Source organism: Simochromis diagramma, unplaced genomic scaffold (assembly GCF_900408965.1).
Source record: "Simochromis diagramma unplaced genomic scaffold, fSimDia1.1 OVJJ01000216.1, whole genome shotgun sequence".
NCBI classification, from domain to species: domain Eukaryota; kingdom Metazoa; phylum Chordata; class Actinopteri; order Cichliformes; family Cichlidae; genus Simochromis; species Simochromis diagramma.
In genome coordinates this window covers 19,074,966-19,097,937 of record NW_024386883.1, presented here as the reverse complement: position 1 = coordinate 19,097,937, position 22,972 = coordinate 19,074,966, and the positions used below count along the sequence as shown (strand labels likewise).

Here is a 22,972-nt window from a genome sequence, read left to right as displayed (position 1 = left end):
GGCCTTTTACTATGTTGTGTTATTCATAGACCCCTGTATATTTTATTCTTCTTCCTGCTGCTATAAAACAATATTTTTCTCATGGTATCAGTAAAAGTATTTTTCGGAAATTGTTTTGCCCGGAAGTCTTATTTTGTGTCCTGGAGTTTGTCAACAAATATTTTATTTTGAAACCGGAAGTCGGGTTGAGTGGCTGCCGTTAGCTTGATCGGTTCGAGCGAAGTCATCGGGACCGAAGAAGACTTTACCGCCACCGCTGCCACTGCTGCAGTCTCCCTTCTGCCCAGCTTTTCACCGGAGGATTGTTCCGGGATAACAGAGAAGTCTTCGGCTATTTAGCGGAATTTTTTTTTTAACGGCTGTGATTCTCTCGGTACTTTCTCCTTTCTCCCAGCTGCGGGCGGAAACTATTCGCTGTCCCGCAGGTCTGGCGGATAGCGTCGGTTACTGCGGCTAAACATGGTGGCCTGTCGGCACGGAGAGGAGCCGAGCCCCAGCTCTGCGGGTTTGGGGGTGTTATAAGGGAACGCGAGGACGTTTTTGGCTGCTGCTCCACCCTTTTCTAAGTCTGCGCTCTGTTAATCTGGAGGTTTCTACGGGGCTCCCCGTGTGTTTCCGTTAAACCCGAGCAGCAGTACCACCGGCGTCAGCAGGACCCCGTCCGTGTTCGGCGGAGCGTGGATAATCATCCCGAAAAAAGTTCTTCCAGGCCGCCTCAAGTTTGCCGCGGACCTGGGAAAACTCCAGACCGTTCCTGGACACTCCTCCAGCTGCTGTGTTTACGTTACGGATACTTTGAGGCTCTCAAACCGGGATGAATTGTTGCACAAGTGCAGCCTGATGAAACAGTTTGTTTTTACCCCTCCTCCTCCTCCTCCTCCTCCTGTTCAGGGGTCTGATTGTTAATCTGAGGATTATTATGGATTTTTACCATGGCCTAATCCAGCCAGACTCTGAATTTGGGACTAACTGCAGATGTAGAGTCTGACTGTGATGGTGATGATGATGATGATGATGATGGTATCTCTTCGCGATGATTCTGAGTAGAGAGGAGTTCATTACATGGAGACTCGCCTGACATGCCGAGGAAGGAGTGGCCACTACCTGACGGTTGGGAGGAAGCCAGAGACTTTGATGGCAAAGTTTACTACATTGACCACATTAACCAGTGCACGAGCTGGATCGACCCCAGAGACAGGTAGGACTCCGCGAGGACAGGTGCCGTCGACCTTTGACCTCTGGCAGATAGTCAAAGCACATACATGTAAATACATGATGTGTTAAAGGCTCCATTCATGCGGTAAACGAGGAGGTGTGAGCCTTTTAGCCCAAACATCGTTGTCTGTTCATGAAGTCAGCACAGAGTTCCACACCATGTTTGCACTGAAGTACCTTGATATGGATTTAATGTGCAATATTTAAACCTGCTGAAGAGGCTTTTTTATTTAGGGAGCTGTCGCAGGTAAAAGCCAGTCACACTAATCCCAGTAATGCCTGATTTTAGGGACCTTGTTCCCAGTTTTCTGGCAGGTTTATTTGTTTATTAAGTTATTTGATAAGACATCATAGTAAAATCAAGTGGTAGCAGGTGATGGAGGAGAGTTGGTATGAAACCTTCCAATAAAGAGTTGCCCAGTGGCTGGCCAACAGCTAGAGACCTCTGATTGGTTGGAGAGTGGTTGCTGGTTGGTGCCTGGTTTTAAATTGGTTGCAAAGAGGGTGCTGCACCAAAATCCTCCTTGGGATTGCTTTGGTGGCTCAGAGGTTGCTTTGATCACCTGTAGTTTGCTTGGAGGGACGCCCACTCATTTGGAAACACTCACCAACTAACCACCAAGCAATTGCATACAACCTCCCAAAACTACTCGCCAACTGGTCAGGAATACTTTATTTTTCCCTAGCGACTGTTGGTTACCAGGGAAACACTGACCAGTCAGTTTCACAGCAACCACTCACAGCTGGATGGTGGAATACTTGTTATTCCCTAGCAACGGTGGTTGCCGGGTAGTCTTCAGCTGGTGTGACTGAGGTGTGAATGAAATGGGTAGCTGCTGGAGTCAAGGTGGGTGAAACAGAAGGTGATGGCTACCTGATGAATCAGCCTCACAGGTGTGCACAGTAATCAATTAATTGCAGTGAAAGCCAATCACCTGTATGAATTATTATCTGTAAATTAGAGTGAATGCATTTTATGTACATATATATCTTTGATAAGTATGGGAAAAGTTCATTTTTACCCTGTAATCATGCTTTTATTGCTGCAGTGAGGCAGCTGGAAGCTAGTGAAGTATTTTGAGCTCTTGGCAGCCTGAACATGTTCATTTATTAATGTTTAATCAGACCACCTAGACTGCTCTTAAATAACTTTTTAGCAACGTTATTATTTTTGGCTTCTGGATGGTTTGTCATTTTGTGTTTGTAGTAGATGATTTTTGATATCTTGCTAATGATTAAACGGGTCAGTAATGAACAGCCAGTCCAGTGAGGTTCCTCCAAATAACTCACTCCAAATACCTGTTTACCTCTGCGTGAGGAATCATTCCTTCTCTCGGGAATAATCTGAGGATGGAACCTCGAGCTGAGTGTGTCACAGAGCAGAAAGCCTCCTTCAGTTTGTTAACCTGTCATAAAACCTTGGGTATCTCACAGCTCAGGATGCCAGAGGTGCTTTCTTGTTTGCTCATTTACATTCCTGCTGTCAGGCGTGGAGGTGTGTTACCTGTTCTTTTCTCCTCTCTCGTAGAAACCATTAGTGTAATAGGCTTAAAGAGGTGAGCGTGACAACGACTCGCATGTTCAGATCACCACAGCGCAGAGGGGAGGGTGGGTTTATACAGGGTTTTTCAGTCTTACCAGTCACTTAAGACCCCTCAGACTTTGACACCAAATCCCTTTAATGCCTAATGTCTGGAAATCTCAAGGGTTATTTTTTTTTTCTTTTCCGGGTGACAGAACCTGGATTCTTTCCCCCCAGTGTGTTTGGTTTACGTTGGTTGCTGCGTGCGACTCCCGATTCCTACATTTTCCAGTTAGAACTACAAGAAAGCAGAAGACACAGGAGGCAGCGGCCATCATCAGTAAGAGTATTCTGACTGCTGCTGAGCTCCGCTTTGAGTTTATTTGACCACGTTGTGTCTGAGAAGTGGTCGTGCTTCCAGCTGTCAGATTAAAATGAGGATGATTCCATCTTTTAACGTCTGCCCGTTTTTCTTAATCAAGAACATTTGACTCCCAGAATAATTCCAAACCTCTGATAAAGTTTCCTGTAAGTAAACGGACTCAGAAAATGCCTCTGGGGTGAGGGGGGCTGACTCTGCATGGTTCCTGATTCGTCAGAAGTCTGTTTCACCGCATTTAACAGAAATCTTCACATTTTTCCCACAATTTCCAAGCATGTGATATTCCAGGAATGTCTGCTATGTTTCAGTAAAAACTCCGGTGAATAAAACAGTTTGAAAACATTTTCTGGCAATCTTTAGACGTCCTGCACGTAAATAACCAGACAGACAAGCCAAACCAATCGCATACCGGCCTAATAAATAACAGCTAATAAACAAGAAGCACTCTGAGAGCGCAAACCACCACCAACCCTCTCGCTCTGTGGGCGGCGTTTGCTTTGAAGAGAACAGCGCTGTATTTTTTTACACATTCACTTTGTTTTCTTTGTTCTTTTTAAATGAACTTTCAGAAGTTTGTAATGCAGTGAAGGGCCGCGTGACAGATGTTTACTTTGATTACACAAACATGGAGTTTTAAATAACTGGACATGAAGAACCTTGAGCTTGTGATTAGAGCAGGGCGATATGACCAGAAATATTTATCATGATGTACATTTGGAAATTTGCGATAACGATATAACTGACGATATAAGTGACACGAGACAAAATACTTTACAACTCCACAACTTTATTAGTGCAAAAAAAAAAAAACCATCAATGTATTTTCACTTAAACAAGCAGCTGTTTCTATCTGCATTAAAGTTATATAAAAATGTAACAGTGCAAATTCCTCGCTGACAGTTTAACCAAAAGGCGTTTCCAGTGGAAACTGGCCGACACATCCTCAGCATAACCATGTATAATATCCACAAAACTTAAGAGGTTATACACACACAATACGGTAATATCATGTTGAAGCACAGTACGTATCACTCCGCGAGGCTCCGCCTACGATAGCCGTAATGCTTCAACAATCCATCAAGCGGTGCGGCTTCGTAGCTTAGCAAAGTCGTACTGAAACATTTGACAGATTTTCGAGCGCCGTGCACATAAAATCGTTTCGAGGTCAGTAAACACAACCAGAGTTCATACATAAGGCACACGGGATTATACGGGGCACTGTCGATTTTCAGAAAAATCAAAGAATTGATTTTAAGTGCGCCGTATTTCCCAAACAACACGGTAATAACGACGGCCCGCTAGCATGCGCTACCAAAAATAGTGCTTTGTTGTGTATCTGACGGGGGAAAGCCAAACCAGTTCCACACCAGTGAAGCTGCAGCATTTTTACAAACCAGTTCTGGTTCATCAGTTTCATTCAACGATCCACTCTCGCCCTTCTCATTCTCCGTCGCTGCCATGCTTTTTCCGCCATGTGCGTATGAAAACAAAGGCCCTGCGCCTGTGCGTTTTACCCAAATTCTATCGCGATATTTCATTTTCTTATCGTTGCCCAACATTATACCGGTATTACTGTGAACGGTATGAGCTGGCCCAGCCCTACTTGTGATATATTATTATTATTATACTACAGTTTATTCACTAACTAAACAGCTCACTTTCTTTCTCTTGCTTTCTCTAAAACACAATGAGGTCAACTTGAAGGAAAGCCAGATGGGAAATATAAAAGTGAGGTCAGAGGTCAAATGTGACATGGTATTTTATGGAGGTTTGACCTTATTTGAGCTTGAAGAAGAGGTCAGAAGTCCAACATGAGGTGATAATTTAGAAACCCCCATGAATCACTTCATGTTAGCAGAATAAGAAATGGCAGTAAAAAAACACAACTTTAACTTTAATGCTCTATGTAGCATTGTTATCACTTTGACTTGCAGATCAATATAGTGACCTTCTAGGGGAGGTCGGGGGTCAAATGTGACATTGACACAGAACACCTGGAAGAATCATAGTTTCTATGTTATCAGGTTTTTTGTCCATTTTTCCACCAACAAATCCTGAAGTTGACCATGAAGATCTCGTGCATGTATTAGTGTTAATGGACTGTTAACAGTTGACAACCCCTACAGGGTCTCATCAGAGTTCATTCAAAGCTTTTCCTTGGTGGAGGCAACCACAGTTAGCTGCCTGTCCTGTAGCTGGATCTCTGCAGATGTCAAGCTTCCCATCCAGGTCTTTATTCACGGGCGGTGTAGCTGCCCGACGGCTTGTGGCAGATTCCCAGAGAGATCCGAGTGTGAGAAACATTGATCTGGTGACACTTTCATGTTCTTTTTGAGCAGTTATGCGAAAACCCCCCCAACACCAATCTGAACAAAACCAGACTGATCACACAGGGCAAAGTCAGCTCACGGTCTATAAAATAACTGCCGGGAGGCGATCGAAGTTACCAGCTGGGAATTTTTAAAAATCTTTTAAATCTTCAGGTTTTTCTGTTTTTTATTAAAACAAGATGAGTCAGCAGAGGAAGTGAGAATTTGTTGCAGGTGTCAGCGTACCGTCGGTTGTCAGCCTCCACTTATTTGGGCTGCTGGTGAGATAACAAACACACAGTCGCTGGTGTGTTTTAAGGTGGAATGGAGAATTTCTCCTCTGGTGTTTTACACTCGACAGTCTTAAAAGTGCAGAAAGAAGAAAACAAAAGTCCTGAATTTAAAAAAAACCCACAAAAAACAACACAGGCGCATTCCTGAAACACACAACGTGAGGGGCCGAGCGCTCGCAGAGCCGCCAACCAAAAGGCCCGATTCATCTGAATCCCTTTCACTGCCTGCCAAGGTGCACGGGGTCAAAGTGCAGCGTGAGGCCCTGCAAACTGTAAACCGGGATCTAACCGCCGCTCCGTGCTGGTTTTAATGCGTAACCAGCGACTCTCATGACTTATTATTCAGCAAAGCATGAGAGGGTTTTACTTTGGTCAGACTGGTGCAGAAACAAAAGCTTTCACGAGCCATTTCTCCTCCTCCTCCTTCATCTAAAGAGTTGGTTTTATTCATGTTGTAAAATTACAGCAGTTATGAATTAGAAACCCCTGCTTCCCACTCTTTCTTCTTTAGATGGAGGTCACCCAGTTCCTCCTTCACCTGCCTCCGTCTTGTTCATGATTAACTTTGGATGACTTGAGTTAAAGAAAGAAGCTTAAAGGCTGGAAGATTTAGAGGACATACAAAAGCAGTTTTGAGGAAAAGTAAATAAATGTAAGCAAACCCTCTGAATGAGTACCGAGTGTACATGTGTAGGTAACAGTGGCTCAGGGACTTTCAGCTTAGCGGCGGCTTTAAAGGCTTAATTTTGGTTAACGTGTCTGATTGATGCTTCTGGGAAAGACCCAGCGTGAGCCCTCAGGCCCCGCGGCGTTGGTGTGTGGCTTCATGGGGTGAAACTTTGGAACAGGATGTATTTGTGTGTTGGGTGTAGCTTGTTGTGATGAGTTCAAACACCTGGAAGATGACGTGTTTTGACTTCTTCACACGGAGAGGAAACGAAGGTGGAACGCTTCCCGCTGTCAGACGTGCGTTCGCCTGACAGCAGAAATGTGCACCGCGTGAACTTAAAGGCTGACCCACAAATGGAAGGACGACCTCTCCGCTGTTTGTTTTTACTCCTGCAGCGTCGAACAGGTTTCCCCCTCATTCCCGTATCGCTTCATGCGCTCATCGATGTTTGCTCTGGATTACAGCATCGTTTCTCGTAAAGGAAACTCGGGGACGAGGTGGTTTGAATTGAAGGCTGCAGTCATGTGTAAATCCTCCCATTGTAGTCAGGAATGAAGACGGACAGCGAGTCTGATTTCCACACTCGGAGCATCTCTTACACTCGTCCTGTATTTAAACCACGAGCAGCAGCTTAGCTGATGCTCTGTATTTGAATATGGAGTCCACCTGCAGCTGTGCAGGAATATTTGTTATTTTCTGTCACTGTGCTTTCCTCCTGCGCTGTTATGGCCTGATTCTGAAGCTATAAAAACTGCTCTTTGTAATTAACAAGGCTATTTGTGAATTGTGCAGTCCCATTTTAATGGTGGCCTTGGGCTCTAAAGCTCGCTCAGCATGCAGCGGTTTATGCAGAACTTCAGCCTGAATGAAAGGAAGAAACGAGGGGAAGAAAACAAGTAAAAAACAGAACCAGGATTTCTGTTTTAGATTTTTATTTTAACATAAACAAACACGTCCCAGACTAAACACAAATTCACACGAGAAAACTCATCCTCATCCATGGACACTCATCCTGATTCTGATCTCGGTTTTCAATATTTAACAGTGCGAGGTCTTTAGTCATCATTAAAGCTGAAAATTCAGTCAAAATCCACGTTCTGATGGCCCGATGTTCAAGATACACGTATATATGCAGCATATATCCAACTAATAACAAAACTGTGGCTTGAGAAGAATTAATTAAGTTGAAATAATTAAAAGGAGAATAACTCAGAAGACAAAATTAATCAATTGGATAAAAAAAATACAAAAAATAATCATTTTTGAGTGATTGTTAGTTTTACTCCATTTAGAGCTCAAATAAATGGAATAAATAAGTAAATCGCTAAAAATACGGTAAAATGTCAACTTAAAAATGTGACTGCAATATAATAAATGATTCTGTAAAGGGAAATCTAATAAAGATGGCTGTTTCAATGTATGAAACAACACCTGCAGCTGATGTTGGGTGACGGCTCAGTGTACCCGGGGTGTTGAGTGTGTGACGGGGTTTAAAACACAGATGCGGTTACACATGTGTCATTTTGTCCTCGTGGATTCAAACCACGCTGAAAAATGTTTGGATGTCATTTGATTCATTTTGAATTACGTTGCTTTCCTTTATAAAGAAACGGTTTGTAATCAGTTTGAGTACCTTGAAGGACACGACGAGGTCAGAGTTTGGACGATGCAGACCTTGAGTCTTCTGCAGGCGCCCAAAGTTTGAACGCAGCACCTGCTTTTCTGGGGCGGTAAACTGGTCGACGCGGGTTTTCACTGAGCTTTAAAAGCAAAAATGCATTTTTTTTCACAAAACTGCGTCATCTGTTGGGAAGCGAAACCCATCTATCGAGGTCAGCGGGCTCCACAGCCCAAGGTCTGCGGCTTTAGCCGGCGTACAGGTTTGGATGACCGGGATGTGGAGTCCAAATTCAAACGTATCATTCGCTCTTCTTCTTGTACAGTCAACAACCTCTCGCTCTCAGCGGGAGGTTTTACACCTCGAGACTCAAAGAATGAGGAAAGTGCTTATAAACTGTCCAGACTGCCGCGTCAGGTCTTTGCTGCTGGCCCTGAACGTGTGTCATCAGAACAAAGGAATGTTATTGGTCAGATAACGCAGGTATGAGGTGGGTGACACGGGGCAGGCCGTCTCGGTAATGAATCCACCGGTTATCTGTTGGTGGAGCTTTATGGCTGTGATGTGGTGAGGGTGTTTTACAGTTGGACCTTGAGCAGCTATGAACTGGTTTGAAGCCTCATAACTCAACCTGAGGAATTTGCACGCCGCCTGACTCACCGCTCAGCTATGCAGCTCGCCGCCCTGTGTGTTTGCACTCTGCCTCTCGTTTTGTCAGTTTGCATCAGAGCGCCGAGGCTCGGCTCAGTGTTTACCTTGGTATGTGAAACCTGAGCGTGGGGGGGTGCACGTACTCGTATCAGGTTTTCAACCACTTTTGTTAGACTGCAAATTCATTTTTGACCAGAACGTCACCAGAATGACTTTTATGCTTCTTCTTTGAGTCTCGTGTGAGCTCAAAAATGTGCAGCCTTTCATGTGACGCTAAAAGTCCTGTAATTGGTGCATTTAACACTTTTTTTGTGGTGGGGCTGGCGACTCCAGCATTATCCCCTCTGAATCCTGCCGCTTACGCCCAAACTCACAGGGTGTAGTTTTAAAATCTGTAAGTGCAAAGAAAATAACAGTTTACTGCTTCTCTAATGGCAGCGGTGCATTAAATGTGTAATCTTGCGTGATTTCCACGCTCAGAAGCGCCCTGTAAATGGAGATTTAGCTCAGTAATGCTCGACTGGTCTGAAGTAGAAACCAGCATCCACATGGATGACTGGCAGCCCTGCAGGTGAGCTGTGTGACAACAGGTTTCCTCTTCCAGCTCCAGGCCCCTGCAAGCCTGATCGAAACACTCCGCTTCAGACAATTTTTTTCTACTCTTGGATCTGTATGATGTCATAGAGAGAGGATATCCCTAATATGGTCATCTTGGGGATCCCACTCAGGAGAAAGTTGCCTTTTTTAAATTTTCCTGTCATCTAAAGTAAAAACACGTGAACACACATACCCGAGGTGTTCACCTTCACGCTGTGGCGTGTGAGGACTTCTTAAAGTGTGCTGGATTTAGATTTTGTTGATTTTGGACAGTAACGTTCCAAACACACATGGCTGAACACGTCTCATTGTTGAGGTATTATCGGCACGCTTGTTTACGCTCACTGTGGCTTGTTTTTGATCTGCTCCCTTGGCCGTTGCAGGCGGTTTGAGCGCTGATGCAGTGAAGCATGCGAGAAGCACTACAAGCACCATTTGATTGACTGACGGTGAAACGAAGGCCGTCGCCACCGCTGCCAGCTGGTCCGCCACTGTGAGGGGAAACTGTGACGGAGAGCGACTATGTTAGCGACTCCCCTCGACGATCAGAAGATAGGATTTAGCCGGTGGGAGGAAACAGAAAGAGAGGAATCAAATAATGGGATACCTGAGCTGCCGGCCGGCCGGACTGCCGGCTCTCTCTGGGATCAGCAGCCTCTCCGTCTTCCCCGGCTAAATTTAGAGCTGAGCTGAGGGGGTCTTCTCCGGGCCCCTTTCATTATTCATCAGATGAAAAAGGACCCAGTTCAGTTTCTGCCGTCAGCAGTGAGCCGACTCCGAGTTTATCTGCAGTCACGACATAACGAAGGAACGCTGAAAAGAAACGCTAGCGACAAGCCTCGGAATCAGCGAGGGCAGATTTCATACATCTGTGTGTTTGTCTGGACAAAGCTTAGCACACAGACACATCCAAATGCTTTTAAACACACACACACACACACACACAAGGCTTTTTTGTCGACTGATAATTGGCACGCTGGGATGATGTGTTTGAGTTTCTGTATCTAAACAAAATGAAACCTTAAAGTGAGGAAAACGAGGGCAGCATCATTTATGGATGTGGATTTTCAGCTTCTCATATTTGGATGACGTGAGCCACGGGGGTCAAACTCACTCTAAGTTGTGGCTAACATGTCAACATCTCTGAAAATATAAACCATAAAAAAACAGATTAATATTCAGTTTACTCTGTTTTGAAAGTATTCACTTTTAGTTATCCATTCACCAAACATGTGGTGAACATTGTGAATTATATATAAAAAGATGAGTACTGTTAGTACAAAGAAGCAGAAACTATGGACACGATCCAGTGTTTGGGTTCTGAGTCCAGCTGGATCGGGTGTGGATCTGTTCAGCTCACGTCAGCAGCAGGAGATCTGAAACAGGACGGAGGAAGTTGGCATTAAAAGGACGAACAGTGTGGAGTTTTTTCACTCAGCAGCTTTGGTTTTTTGAGCGTGTCGACGTGACTGAAAATCACAGCTGACTCTCGGCTTCTGTCCCGCTCGTTCGAGCTCTTATGTGCCAAACACTTGTTTGGAAGCTTTTGTTGCACTTAAGTTAGAAGTCGTTGTTACAGCCTTGATTACACTCGGTCATTCCGGTTGTACTTCTGTGGACTCTGCCTGTGGACGAGTGTGCGCGACCACCAAAACAGGCACATGGCATCCATATAAACCCCTGTGCCCGCTGTCTGATGGTCAAATTTACATCACTCGGACCCTTGCAGACTCATAGACATGGGAAGTAGAAACTTAAGCCACACAGTGAGTGCTTAGCAACCATTTGGCGAGGCAACGATCAAAAATGGTTGGCGAGCGGTTTCTGGAGGAAACATGATCACATAGAGGTACTCGTACTGAGACAAAGACCTGTGTGCTTTGCTTACTCGCAGGTTACCGCTGATGAAGCAGCTGTGAAACTAAGAGTGATGCAAACTGTAAACGGAGACCGTCAAAGTAAAAGTTGAGGCTTTTTGAAATGTGTCGTTTCAGCAGTAAAGCACGACTTTTACTTTGAAGTCAAGCCTGCTCCACTCTGTGTGCGAGGAGGTGCACACACAGCGAGGCCGAGAGCAGGGGACAAGCTGGCAAAGCTATAAATACAAATACGGCTCAGATGGAGGCGCATCCTTCGTTTCCATCCATTTCCATATAGTTAATATAATTTCAAAATTAAATTATAAATCGCTTTCTAAAGATGTCGTGTAGGAGTAATATAAAAAATAAAATGAGTCTTCAGTGGGCATTTAATAAAAAAGTCCCAGCTTTCCTCTGGTTGATGTCCTGAGATCAGTTCACGCACAGCAGGACTGTGAAGTGGAGAATATGACACGGTAACGTGGTTGTTATGAGTCCACGTGGGATTTTTAATATTTAATGTCAGCCAAGGCGCTTTAAGGTCGAGAGGTTGCCCCGGAAACCTCCAGGCGATGCGTCACCACCGCCTGTGGAATGTGGCGGGTCGGTTTCCTCCTATTGTGATGAGTGACAGGGACCACCCCCCTACACACCCAGCCTTTCTCCTATCCCCCTCCTCCTCCTCCTCCTCCTGCTGCTGAAGAAGCTTTCACACAGAGAGCGAGTGGGGATAAAAACAGTGTTTGAGTGGGTTCATTCAGCAGGGTTTGAATGTTTGGGTTTGATTTGGACGCGTTTCCAAATAAACAGCTTTAATGGACTCGATCTTAAACATCGAGCGGGCAACACAAAAACATGTAGAACTCATGCAAACAGGCGAGTCACTGCCCTCCTTTGCATCCGGATCTGTGGCAGCCCTGATGATGAGGAGTGATGAAGAGCTTTCTGTGCTCTGACTCTGTTTTTTCTGTTTCTCAGGCAGACGAAGCCTCTGACGTTCGCCGACTGCATCGGGGACGAGCTGCCGGTTGGCTGGGAGGAGGCGTACGACCCTGTCGTCGGAGCGTACTATGTCGACCACAACACCAGTGAGTTTCTCTCCTCATCATCCTGTTTCTCCCTCCTCTGTGAATGAGCTAAGGCACCAGTCAGCCTCTCGCTCAGGCTTGGAGGCGGCTCAGCTTCATGAAGCAAAGGACCGGCAGGTTTATGGGACACTGCTGAATTACACTGTCGTAACAGTCTTTTCTGTTCTGTTGTACATTAAGAAGCTGTGATCAGTTCCTCTGCTGCATCAAAAGAAAGCTAAAAAAGGTTTTTAAGCTTTGTGCCTCTTCCAACCTTTGAACTCCTGCTCATGTTTCCTCTTCATCGTGTTTTCCTCCAGAGAGCACCCAGCTGGAGGACCCGCGGGCCCAGTGGCAGCGGGAGCAGGAGGCCATGCTGCGGGACTACCTGGCCGTGGCCAGCGACGCGCTCAGCGCCCAGAAGGAGATCTACCAGGTGAAGGAGCAGAGGCTCCGCCTGGCACAGCAGGAGTACCGCCAGCTCAACGACGCGTGGAGGGACAAGTCCACGTCGCAGACGAGCTGTGAGTGACGGCCGAAATCAAAAACCTCCGTCTGTCTGATTTTACACGAGAGATCAGCTCTGACCTCTTTGTGTTTGCGATGTGATGGACAGAGGAGGTCAGCAGGAGTCTGTGACTGATGTCTGCAGACGACACTGATGTGAGAGCAGGAGGAAGAACGCCTAATTCTGCTGGCATCACACAGTGTGACAGTGACAGCAGTAATCATGCATTCATACATGTGATCGTGAGAAAAGTGTCAGAAACAGTCGTCAGTACAAGAAAATAATAAAAAGAATATAGAAAGATAAAATAAATAATTAAGAAACTATTAAAAATAAAAATGGGAATTAATAAATTAATAAATAAATAATAAATAATAAAATGTACTTTAAAATGTAAAAACAATTCCTTAATTTGAAAAAAGATTTTTTTTTTAAATTTTCAAATAAATATATCAATAAAGTTAACATAAAAACAAACAAGTAAAAGTAAAATAAAAATATTTATCAAGATATAAAAAATAAAAAATGAAAATATTTTTAAAAATAAAAAAATTGAAATTAAAAATGCATTCAAATTCAGAATAAAAATACAAATATTTAATAAATATAGTCCAATAAAAGTAAAAAGAGTAAAATAACGTTTTATTAATCTGTACATTGTCACATTTAAAAAATAAATAAATTCTGTCTTTATAATTTTTTGGGGTTTTCAGCTTTTCTGTTAAAAACTAATTCAGCAGAGCTTTCCTCACTGAGACTGTACCAAATGCTTCGGCCTCAGCCTGAAGCTGAAATCACAGCCTCTCTAACGTCTAACGTCCCGTTCTTTCCACAGTGAATTCCAGATCGTCCTCTTCCAGCAAGTACGACCCGGACATCCTCAAAGCCGAGATATCCACGGCCAAAAGTCGGGTAAGACCACCTCCGTCCAAATAGGAGGCATAACGTCAGCTGAGCCTGCAGGCATGTAAACAAACATTAGGAAAATAAGGTGAGAGAGAGCACGGAGTCACATTTACCTACAGCAGAGGACGACCCACCTGCTTTGATTAGTGAACAGTTTACACGTTAACGGCCGGCGGGCACTGCGGGCTGCCGGGCGCTTCGCTGCAGGGTGGGGGTGTTGAGCTTTCTGGCCTCCTAGGCTGGTGTAAACCCTGCTGTTGTTCATCTTGAAAGGGGAAAAACAAAGAGCGTCACACACACACCTCCTGGCTGTGGATCAACTATGCACTTGAAGAGTCACCTGAGTCGAACTCTGGCCACGCCCCCCCACATAGTCAGCATTTTAATTTGTTCAAAGCAGCACGACCACATACCAAACTCATTCTTTCCACGTGAGATGTTTTGGACTCTTTTAGAGCCGCTTTGCATGACTCGCGGTTCAGAATGATCCTTATTTGCCTGATACTGGGCTCCCTTTGATACACACCATGTCGCCTTCACTCCAACTACTTTTAAGCCAACGTTCTTCTGATTGGTTGCCCCTCATGAAGAGAGAGCCCCTCTCTGTGACATCATACAGATCTGAGAGTAGAAAAAACTGTCTGAAATGTCTTGTTTAAACACCTGTAGGGTAACACACAGAGCTCAGCTGCTCTGAAGCATTAAACTCCATATTTGTGAGCCACTTTTAAAGATGTAAGACGTTTTGGTCCTGGAGGTTTGGTTTCTAACCCTCACCCTGTCTCTGCCTCTTCTCAGGTGAACAAGTTGAAGCGGGACCTCGCCTGTATGAAGCAGGAGCTGCTGTACAAAGAGCAAGGCTTCGAGACGCTCAAAGAGTGAGTTTTGAAGTTTCCCGTGTCTTCTTGCTGCGTTACCTCGATTGCCTTGCTGGAGTCCAGAGGGGTGCAAAGCGAGTCCGTCCTCCTCGCTGAAGGGCAGTGCTGACAGGCAGGCTCGTGAGCAGCCGGCTGGGGGGTTCGGTCCTCACCTTTTTCGGCTCCTTATTTAATTTGCGAGGCGGTCAGAATCTGACATGAATAGAAAGTGTTTGTGTGACCTTCCCTCAGTCTCACAGCCCAGTTTAAAGGGCAGACAGGTAGATTAATTCCACCCGGAGAGACAATCTGCAGCCACGTCCTAAAGATTAATGCTCAGCTGTTTCGATATTAGTTTGTTGGGCAGGTTTTCACTTTTTCATTCTGGGTTTGCATCGACATGTCAGCCAAAGAGGAAGTTTACTGATGCTGTGGCTGAAAATCAAGCGCAGCCATGTTTGTGCTGTTCAGAGCTGGTGTGACGTCCCGAACGAGGAATAAAAGGATTTCAGATTGTGTGACCGAAGCCGTTCTCGAGTTCTTGTTGACGTTTCGGGCACAAACAAACACAGGATTAATATTCCTGTTTGATGAAATCTGGAGGGCTTTTTCTTTTTTGAGGTGCAGTTTTGAATATTATACCAGGTTATCATACAAACAACTCATTCACCACAGGTTACTGTAGATCCCAGATCATCAGGGCTATCGTTCGCATTCTTCCTGTTCCTCATCCAGAGTAAACCACAGCCTGTGTTTTATTCCAGAAAATTCAAAAATCCAACACTAACACAAATGTCTGGTCTGGGAGGAAAAGCTTCACGATGGATGGAAAAAAACTGTTATGCAGTAATAACAGTTCAAGAGTCTGAAAAAAAGTCTGAAATTAAAGTTTTATCATTGGAATAGGGATGGGTACTGATAAGATTTTCACGATTCTGATTCCATTTTCGATTCTGTTTAACGATTCGATTCTCTTATCAACTCTTTTTAAAAAAGGAGAACACTAAGGTCGATTAGCTTAGAACTTTGTTTTATATCTTCTCTTTGAACAAGATAGAAATTTAGGGGTAACATGGCCTTACAAACCCAACAGTGAGATATTAAGAGATCCAGCCTACGGCTCTTCAATGGGTGTCACAGGGTCCCCAGGAAAAAAAATGTAAATGTAAAATAATAAAATAAATATTCTTCTGTAGCAGTAACAAAGTATAACATAAATTATTTAGTAGCAATTACACAAGAATATCCAGTAATGTCCCTGCCTACAATTAAACACATTCACTTACTGAAAATCATCTGCTGTGGCAAACGGGTGCAAACCTTTGACCACAAACTGAGTCTCTGCTCGGTGACATTCGTCTATCCTGGCCTGAAAGGAGACGCTAACGGTAGACTGCAGCGAGAACTGCCAGCATCTGAGCCAGACTCTGTCTCATGATGGTCACCTAAATGCACAGTAATAACAGGTTTGTAATAAGGCAGATCGCGCTAACATAATATGCACTGTTAGTTGATTATTTACCTGCCGCATTAACGGGAGAGGACGTGCAAACGTTCCCGCTGCTGCTGGGTTGAGATTCACGAGTCGAGCGGAATTAAAAACATGACATTCATTTAAGGTCATCACGTGTTTTTTGTGAGCAAATGCTTTTGCATATTCGTAGTGTTTCCTCCCTTAAATGAAATATCTACTTTGCAAGTATTGCAAGTTGTCCTGTTGTCATCCGTTCTCGTAAAGTATAACCAAACTTTTGAGCGTTTGAGCCGCCGTGTTTCCTGCCAGGTAAATGACGCTCCGCAACGTGGTGACGTCATTCGGGGCGACTGGAATCGATAAGGGAATCGTTTGCAAAAATGGCAAACAACTCCAAGGAACTGAAACAGTGGGAACCGGTTCTCAACAAGAACCGGGTTTCGACACCCATCCCTACATTCGAAGCACTTGAGCTACGGCAAGAAAACAAAACGGGCAACAATAAAAATGAATAAACTGAAAAAAAATAAAATAAATAAATAAAATGAACACAAGCGTCTTCTAGCTGAGATCAGGAGAATCAGAAAAACACGTCACATGAATTCATGAACGTGTCAGATTCTGACCGATATCGTCGCCGTGCTCTCCTCTGTTGTCTGCATCACACTGAAGCGATATGTTTGGAATTTGCCCCTGTGTGTGTGTGTGTGTGTGTGTGTGTGTGTGTGTGTGTGTGTGTGTGTGTGTCTAACTGTAAACGTGAAAGTGGAGATTGAAGTGGTGTAAACGAGCCGCCGCTTATCGCCTCGGCTGATATCACACATTCCTTCTGATCGTTAAACTCTATCGGGAACAATGCGGATGTGAGCGCTCGCCTCTGACCTGCTTCCACCCCTCCGAATATGAACTTAAAGTGGCCGAGGCTTTTTTCCCTCTGTGTGCGAACAGGAATGTTGGGTCTGTTTGTCTTGCCCCTCACGGCACAGTGAGAGTGTCAGGAGGATTAAAGAGCGAGCGGTCGGACGGCATTCCTCCGCGACTTTCCCCTCCCGCTCCACTCGCTACGCAGACGGCGTCCGGACAGCCAATCCCCCCCCCCCCCCCGGCTCAGACTGGAATGCAGCCACATGCTCGGCTCCTGATAAGTTTTCACTGCCGCACACGAGAGTGAAAGTTTACGAGCAAAAAAAGAGGGAAAAATGTAAACCCAAAAGTAAACGCAGGCTTCCCGGGACTTGAGTTTAGCTTCGTTCATTGGACCGCGCTCTGAAAAATGGAAACGAGGCCTCGCAGCAGATCCACCTGTAGCTCCTGCACAAGCTCTAACGTATAAATGCATCAAATCCAAGCAAGTATTGTAACCACAGATGCAGTAAAGCATTCCCCACAAATTCAACAACCAGGCTGTCCCATCAAACATCAACATTACACACAAATCTGGATGTTTAAAGGAGAAAAACACTGGACTGGGATCGTTTTGACGTGAAATCACATATTTTAGCACGAAGGAAAAAGATTTGATTTCTTCTGAACACTTCAGGCACACTCAGGAAAACAGACACTGTATGCAATGAAGTCCAGGATGTTGTAGACGGCAGCAGGTCTGCGACCGCTCTTTGATCCAGTCTGTCATAATACAGAGACCGGCTGAGACAAAGTGGCAGGACTGATGTGACAGGTGCCCAACATCCCTGCTCTCGTAGAGGATTATAATATAATCTGTTAACATGGAGGGAAACCTCGCAGATGTGCCTGCGATTGTAAATTAGACAGAGATTAATTTAAACCTTTATCGATGTTTCAGCTTCACACTGAGCTGAAAGGAGAATAGTCCAAATATACGAAGTGATTAATCTGAATACATGTGTTCAGTTTATTGATAAATGGCTGTTCAGTAAATTGAAGTACGTGTTGTTATATTTGGTATTAAAGGTGGAGCCTAAAGATTACAGCTGATTAATATACTACACTACTTACCAAGCGCAGTGATTTTCATGAGCTGCCCGCCCTCGTCTGACAGGACGCGGGGTCAAACGTGCTCGTGACCGTGAATCAGCCTTAAAGTTGCGGGTTTCAGTGCGGACGTGAGTCTGAGGTCACATGTGTCAGGCGTGTTTACCCAAACGGGAGCAGGACCTGCTGATGACCAGGTCCAGGTGACCTCCCTCGACCATAAAAACCCAGAGGGCACCTCCCACTTCAGCAAACACTCCTCTCCTGTATAAATTATATATATATGTGTGTGTGTGTGTGTGTGTGCACGTTTAGATCTGAAGCGCTGCTTTCAGTGAACATGAGTCCATGTCTGAGAGGGATTTCAGAGGATTACTCGTCCCCTCGGCCTGTTACAGACAAGTGCCTCCCTCCCTGCTCGCTTCCTCATTCCTGCTCTACCTTGTTTTGTCCCTCTCTCGCTCGCTCCCTCTCGGCCCGATCCTCCCTCCCCTCTTCCCTCTCTGAAGAATGTGGACGGGCCGGTTGTTCAGATGCATGCATGACTTAACGATGACGGGCTTTACACGGCTGCTGCCGCCGCCTCCGAGCGCAGCCAAGCTGCACTGGCAGCCGTGACAGGGATCCTGCGTCTCACCTGAACAAGCAGTCGACCCTCGTCGTAGTTAGAGTTGGAATTACTGACACGTTCCACTGACTGCTCGGTTTTTTAAATATCAACCACGACTGAGCGTGTTGTTATTTTTAATTTCTCATTAAAATATAGAATAAATCATCCATCATATTTGAAAGGTCTGTGGGCCGATTAGAGGAGGGATTAAACACTCACTCGCGTCCTGAAAACATCTGTCCCATCAGCTGTTTCACAGCAAAACAAACAGAAACAAATAAAAACCCAGCGAGGCGAAGCTTGGACCTCATCCGCCTCCCTGAGAGATTCAGAGACCGGCCACCGGAGGCGCGTGCGTGTCTGTCCAGGTCGACGCTCCTGCGCCTAAACCGCACACCATTTCCTGCAGAGGGTTTGATGTAGTCAACAGCCTGATTACACGTTGGCTGATAAACTGGTGACTCATTCATACCAGTGACAGTTATGAGTTCACCAGTAGAGCTGGAAGAGTCTTTTAATCTGAAACAAGGCGTGGGATTCATGAATCCATCTAAATTATACAAGACTGTTGCACATTTATGGCGTAGTAAATGGTATTTTTTGCAGGGCAGTAAGGATGTGTTTGAGCTTGTGATGCCTGTGAGAAAGGACGGCTGTGGGAGAACATCCTGACCGTATTTCCACACAATTATCCCGATTTAATGTCAGAACGCGGCCCTGTCGGCTTCCTCAGTTCTGACTCATTTGAGGTCACCTGTGGGGCGCGACGTACCTGAAACTGGGGGAAAAATCAAAGCTCGGTTCATCGGAGCTCGATTTACAGTCATGAGTGGAATCCAAACCTCGTCCCTGACATTTACACTCGATGTGTATCGCTCCGCCACAAAGAGTAAAAAGTCAGAGCCGATAGATGTTGAATGACGTGTTTTTACTGGAAACCACGAAGGTGAGAAGACTGCTGAGTGACGTGCTCGCGCTGAGCAGCTTCCTCTGGCCCTGTATCAAAGCGCCGCTAAGTGAACAAACATCTGCTCACTTGGTTTTCAATCTGAATCCTAACTGACCTCCTCCTCTTTCTCTTCCTCCTCCAGGATCGACCAGAAGGTGTCCAACAGCCCGTCCGGTTACAGGCTGCAGGAGGCCCAGGCCATCCTCAGCGAGGTGCGCTCCATCCGCGACGCCATCAGCTCCGGGGAGAAGGAGAAGCAGGAGCTCATGCAGGTAAACCTGGGTTGGAAGCCTGGACTTCTCACATTTACACTCTCAGCAGGCTTCACGTGTAATTTATGGCTTATTTAAGACTTAACAGTTACTCTGGGACGTCTGGAGAGATGATAAATCTACCTCGACCTGCGTGAAGAAGCAGTTTGGACCAATAAACGGTTAAAAACATCAGACAGCTGTGAGGATGTTTCAGCAGAGCGTGACCTTTCAAAATAAAACCACAGAGCTACCTTGACTCTATGTGCTTCACGCCGGCGTTTGGATCGTCTTTCTTCCTCCTTTCGTTCATCGACAGGAGGGCACTCGATGTTAATGTGCAGCTGAACTTTTGGACGCAGGACCTTGCTTGGCTTGGTTAAAGGTTTGAGTTCAGTTTAGACGAGCTGGGAGCATCGTGTATGTTCATCTTACAGCTGTGCACGTGTGTCACATGATGACGAGGACAGAGGCGATGGTCTTAAAGTGTTCGTGGAGCAGACGCCGTGTGAGTTCAGTCAAAGGCATCGATAAAAAAACGATCAGGTGTCATTCTGTATCGCAGTAACGTGATTGGCATTTCTCACTCTGTAAGAGAACGTCTGAACGTCTGCGGTGCAGCTGTTTACGTCATCGCGACAGGTTTTGAGTGGGGGAGACTGACGCCGTTAAAACCGCGAGGCAACGTCGGGCTGGTACGAAACATCAGCGCTCACGTAAAGCATTAAAAATACAAGCGTCTGAGGGTTAGACCCAGATCGGCCAAAGGAAGGGGATCCAGCTACGATTTAAGGAGGTCCGGTTAGAGAAAAACAGCCTTAAAGAATTCAGTGTCTGCGTGCAGTCGAGCTGTCAAATACAACAAAGAACATACATTTAAATGATGAGGAGAGGCTCCTCTAAGGTTTTATTCATTCCATCAGATGCATTTACGGTGAACTAGCTCAGCTGCTTCCTGTTTTTCTGTTTTCACTCTGTAATTGATGTGATTGGCCGAGCAGCATCACATGGACACAGAAAGCATCGGTCTGTGTTTCGTCTGTACGTACACCAACTTAAAGACAAAAGATTAAAATAACTTGGGCCCGTAAAGATGGGCGCCTGCGTCCAGATCTGGACCGCGATCCACCCGTTGGTGACCACGGGACCGGGGTGATAACGGCGACAGGAACCTGAAGGTAAAAAGAAGACGGCGGGCTGGATTACAGAGATGGAAAGCTCGGTTGACTCGAGGAGAAGTCGGTGGTTAAAGCTGCTGCTGAAATGCTCGAGGAGCAAACGGATGTGTTTAATTATCGTTAACGTGAACAAAGCTTTCATTCTTCCTCGCTGTTAATATTAAACTGGTATCAGTGTTTGCACAAAAAGTTGATCCTAATTTTAATCTAAGGCATTTTTAAAGAGGTTTCGAGTCCTGAAGTGTAGCTTGTGTTCAGCTCCAGGCTCTCTGTTATCTTGTTTTCATGTACTGTATCTTATGTACACAGTGACTCACGCTGAAGTGACTTTTAAAAAGCCTGCAGGCCGTCATGTGTGTCGAGCCGTTTAAAGGCCGCTCGGTCTGCTTTTCTTCTCCCGCAGCTTCAGTTTGCAGCTCTCTGTTTTGCATGAATGGCGGCCTCATGGCGACCTACAGCCGGTATCTCCCGGCACCCCTTCGCTCCTCCACGTCCTTTCATTACAGCATTAACTCGTCCATATTTCCTCCACGGCTGCAGGGGGATTAAAGTTGCATGAAGAGGATGAGGGTTTGTTTACAGGTGTGCACTGAGACGAACTTTGAGTGTTTGATGTGTCGTTTTTTGGGCTCTGATGCAACGACTTGAAAACGTATGCGGTGGTAATTTACGGAGCTGAGGGTGCAGACGTGTGCGTCTGCCGTCCGTCTGCATTTGAAGTGCATCATTGTAAAAATTCACTGCGACGCACATAAAGATGGAAACCGTCAGGTGTGCTGTGACTGCAGATTGCTTCGGAGGTAGGAGGAGGAAAGTGTCTTCAATAATAAATAATCTGCTGCCTTCCTCCTTCTGTCCGTCTCCCTCCTCCTCCCCCTCTACCATCTGCAGCTGACAGCTCCGTCTGTCAGGCTGTCTGTTCCTGTGTGTTCACATCGTATATCTGCATGTCAACAACCACACATTTATTTCTGAATATGAGTATATACAGAAATATTAAAGGAACCCTGTTCTATCGGAGTACTGCATGAAGTCTGATGTCATCAGTTAGTATCAGAGGGGGGTGTTGATCAGGTTCAGCTGCTTTGGCCTGAATGACGTTAACAAGGTGCACCAGAGAGGCAATGATGACACCAACCCCACAGGGACAGTTTCACACTGATGTCTTTTCGCTGCTGTTAGCGTGAGGTGACCTGGACCCTGCAGAGGCCACACCCTGAGCACATGTGTCAGACGTGGGAGGGTCTGCAGAACGCTCCGCTGCCTGTACCGTCGTTCAGCGTGACCGGTTTGGTGGATCGGTGAAGGTCTGGGGAGGCAGGTCCATGGAGATCCCACGCTGGTGCAGTGGGTCCTGGGTTCCTCCAGCTGCACCACAATGCTCGGCCTCATGTGGGGAGAGTATGCAGGTCCTGGAGGATGAAGGAAGTGATACCACTGACAGGCCACACTCGCCTGAACCGCTCTGTGTAACCTGGCACTCGTTGGATACCTCAGTCCCGCCCAGTCGTCCGGTCGTGTTGGTTTGTTCTCGGCTCTCCACGGCTGATTGCAGGAGGACGGGGCAGGAGATCAGTGACCTCCTCAGTCCCCACATCTGAATCCAGTCCAACGCCTTCGGGAGCTGGTTAAACTGGAGATTTGGTAGCGCCAACATTCAGCTGACAGATCTGCAGAGAAGCTGATTTAAAGCGTTTCACGCGTTAATGGAGCTGCAGATAAAACTGTGGGACTGTAAATGCTGTAATGATGGAGGTGTAGTGTTATTTTTCTGCTCCATATAAAAGCAGGGATAAGCTGCAATCCTCAGCACACTTCAAAACCAACCGCAGACTTCATCGTGGTCGTAAAGATGAAAGGGAACGCGGCGGCTTTGGCGGCTGCAGCGCAAACACAGAAGCAGCGTCTCCTTTTTCACTTTCAGGAGTCGCTCCTTCACGCCTGCCCTTTGCCCTGAGCGGCGTTCACTGAGTGGCTCTGTGCAAACAGGCTGCAGTTCATAAATGATTCTCAGCTTCAGTTCCTCGATGATCGAATACGACTCGAGGGCAAAGGTCAGAGCATTTGAAAGGAATGTCGGGCTCACAAACATTTGACTGACAC

At 45.8% G+C, this 22,972-nt stretch overlaps 1 protein-coding gene across 1 annotated transcript in view; it reads left to right on the top strand.

Annotated features, from left to right (window-relative positions):
* Positions 1–944: 944 nt before the first annotated feature.
* LOC120734014 (protein KIBRA-like) overlaps positions 945–22,972 on the top strand; it is a 39,263-nt gene continuing 17,235 nt past the window's right edge. Inside the window, exons 1-6 of the mRNA XM_040032558.1 lie at positions 945–1,198; positions 12,095–12,204; positions 12,504–12,707; positions 13,527–13,603; positions 14,396–14,475; positions 19,583–19,712. Coding sequence (XP_039888492.1) covers positions 1,080–1,198; positions 12,095–12,204; positions 12,504–12,707; positions 13,527–13,603; positions 14,396–14,475; positions 19,583–19,712 — 720 coding nt within the window. The 5' untranslated portion in view covers positions 945–1,079. The remainder of the gene's footprint in view (positions 1,199–12,094; positions 12,205–12,503; positions 12,708–13,526; positions 13,604–14,395; positions 14,476–19,582; positions 19,713–22,972) is intronic.